The sequence below is a fragment of the Etheostoma cragini genome, chromosome 4 (genome assembly GCF_013103735.1).
Source record: "Etheostoma cragini isolate CJK2018 chromosome 4, CSU_Ecrag_1.0, whole genome shotgun sequence".
In the NCBI taxonomy this organism is placed as follows: domain Eukaryota; kingdom Metazoa; phylum Chordata; class Actinopteri; order Perciformes; family Percidae; genus Etheostoma; species Etheostoma cragini.
The window spans coordinates 2689993-2692822 of record NC_048410.1 but is presented as its reverse complement, the minus strand read 5'-3'; the positions used below and the strand labels follow the sequence as shown (position 1 = coordinate 2692822).

At 39.2% G+C, this 2830-nt stretch overlaps 1 protein-coding gene across 1 annotated transcript in view; it reads left to right on the top strand.

Moving 5' to 3' along the window:
- tma7 (translation machinery associated 7 homolog) overlaps positions 1–961 on the top strand; it is a 2818-nt gene extending 1857 nt beyond the window's left edge. Inside the window, exons 3-4 of the mRNA XM_034868434.1 lie at positions 195–282; positions 826–961. Coding sequence (XP_034724325.1) covers positions 195–282; positions 826–860 — 123 coding nt within the window. The 3' untranslated portion in view covers positions 861–961. The remainder of the gene's footprint in view (positions 1–194; positions 283–825) is intronic.
- Positions 962–2830: the final 1869 nt, after the last annotated feature.

Here is a 2830-nt window from a genome sequence, read left to right as displayed (position 1 = left end):
GTAGTTTAGTCATGGTAGTAGTAGTTAGTCATGGTAGTAGTAGTTAGTCATGGTAGTAGTAGTTAGTCATGGTAGTAGTTTAGTCATGGTAGTAGTTTAGTCATGGTAGTAGTAGTTAGTCGTGGTAGTAGTAGTTAGTCGTGGTAATAGTTAGTCGTGGTAATAGTTAGTGATGGATTGTAAACTGTCTGCAGGATGATGTTGCCTTCAAACAGAAACAGAAGGAAGAACAGAAGGCCCTGGAGGCGTTGAAGGCCAAAGCTTCAGGAAAAGGACCTCTAGGTGAGACCAGAGCAGGTGTATTAGACATGTATGTGGTGCCTTTCTCAAGGGCACCTGGCAGTGCCCAGGAGGTGAAGTGGCATCTCTCCAGCCACCAATCCACACTTTGGTTTCCATGGGACTTAAATCGGCGACCCTCCGGTTCCCAACCCAACTCCCTACAGATTGAGCCATTGCCACTGTCCCCATTGAACAGCTGCAACATTAAGTTAATGTAGATATTAACACATTCATAATTATAGTATTGTAATAATATTACATACACTGACCATTCTGCATAATGAGTGCTTTTGGTACTCTAAGTATTTAAATACATTTTGAATGCATGAATTTTGGCTTGCAACAAGAGTATTTGTGGTTTTTCTATTTTTACTTGAATGGTTGTGTGACCAATTCAATCTCTCAAATGTAATAGTTCATATGAAATCAAAACAACCTTTTTTGTTTTGATATCTGCCTTTTAAATACAAAGAACTCCTTACAAACTAAAGACAAAAAAGTTCAGCCAGAATTTAAGTTTCCGGTTTTGTTTTTTACTTTCAGGCTCCAGTGGCATCAAGAAATCCGGCAAGAAGTAAGATCTGAATCTGACGATGATGTTTGTCTGCTCCCCGGCCTCGCGTCCTGTGTCTGAGATGTGTGTGTGCTCGCTGAGAAGACTCCAGTTGTCTTTTAGCTCTTTCACATTAACCCCATCAAACTCAAAAAGCTTGACCAGGGGTTGATCCACTCCACCAGTGAAGATTAATGAACTTAGTTAGAGAATTTTAAGGACCAGGAATAGCTGTTGGCAGTCAGGCCGAGTACACACACAACTCCCTAATGGCAAGCATAATTAGAGGATTCACACTTTGATATTTGGTGGAAACAGTTCACTCCGTTATATACACACACACACACACACACACACACACACACACACACACACACACACACACACACACACACTCACACACACTAACATCTTCAAATCTAGTCTAGAAATGAAGGTCTGCAGATTTAGAAAGGAAAAGAAACATCCTAATTGCCACTGTATCTTGTTTTGTGTCCAGAAACACATCACAGTTCTTTTTTTCTTCTGATTTGTGTTGTGTTGTAAAGAGGGAGATACTAATAAAAGTTTTTTTTGTAATTGCTGATTGTTTATTTCTGGGGTTAGTTGGAAAAGAATCTGTCAAGAATCTCCCCCATCGAGCAGTGTTTTAACCCTCCTGTTGTCCTCGGGTCAAATCTGACCCTTTTTTAAAATGTCTGTCAGAAATATTCTTTTTAACCAAATTACCACAAAAAAGGACGGATTCCTTGAAACTCTCTATGCAAATACAATTAATCACTTTCATTGAATTTTGGGTGAAAATTTACATGGTTTCAAATCAGCATCCTGACTAAACATCCACTCAACATACGCTCCTCTGATCTTAACTATTAGTCGGTAACTCATATTCTGTGCAAATGAGGGTTATTGACCCTGAATTCCAAAAAATAGTGCCAATCTAGTGGTCGTGAAATAAAAAATATTGAAAATGTAAAATAAAAAAATAAAAAAATAAAAACTTATACCCAGGAGGAAAACACAAGGGTTAATGTATTGTTTTTCATTTTAAACTCAAGTTACAACGGTTTCAGAACTCAAATTATTTGCTTTTTTTTTTTTACTATGGGAGAAAAACCCTCGACTGGGTCAGATCTCTCTAAGTCCTCTCACACACACACTTCATATCGACTACAGAAGCAACACTTCACACAGAGTTCAATAAAACTGATTCATTGCAATTTAAAAACCGACTACACTGAGTTGGTCCTGGGAGCAAGGAAAGAAAACTCTTGTCTTCACTAATCAACACACTCCTCCTTCGGGATGTTCTTGATTGGTTAATTACCACAACACAGACGTCACTGAAAGTCTTATTGATCAATACAAATAGCGTGTGCCATTACAGTTTTACACAGGCGGTAGTCTGACCAGAAGTACCTTTCCAGCATAAAGTCTTGCACCTGGCATGCGTTGGCGTTCTCAAAATCCCTTAGTTTCGGGAAACGACAGCAAACCTCGAGCTCGACGCTATTTAGATCATGCTAATGAGATCATGCAATAGCACAGGCCTGCCTGCTTCTTTCAATGAATGATTATAAAGAATACGTCTACTGTATTTACTCTCAAACTGTGGGATGTTTTGGGACCAATTGATGGAGATTACTGTTGACAAAGTCACAGTGATACACAGGTAAGAGCAAATTACATTTAACCATGTATCCAGCTAATTAAAATCACTCATGTTACTTTATTGTACTGTATGCTATTTGGCCTTTTATTTTGCATAGTGCAAATGTTCCAACAAAACAAGTTTTTTCCCCGAGACTATTTGGCTGAGCCACCATCGCTGCGTCCTGTGATTGGTTCAAAGGAAAGCAAACAAGCTATACCATATAGCTACAGTACAGATGTGATGCTATATAATATACACTCACCGGCCACTTTATTAGGTACCCCATGCTAGTAACGGGTTGGACCCCCCTTTGCCTTCAGAACTGCCTCAATTCTTCGTGG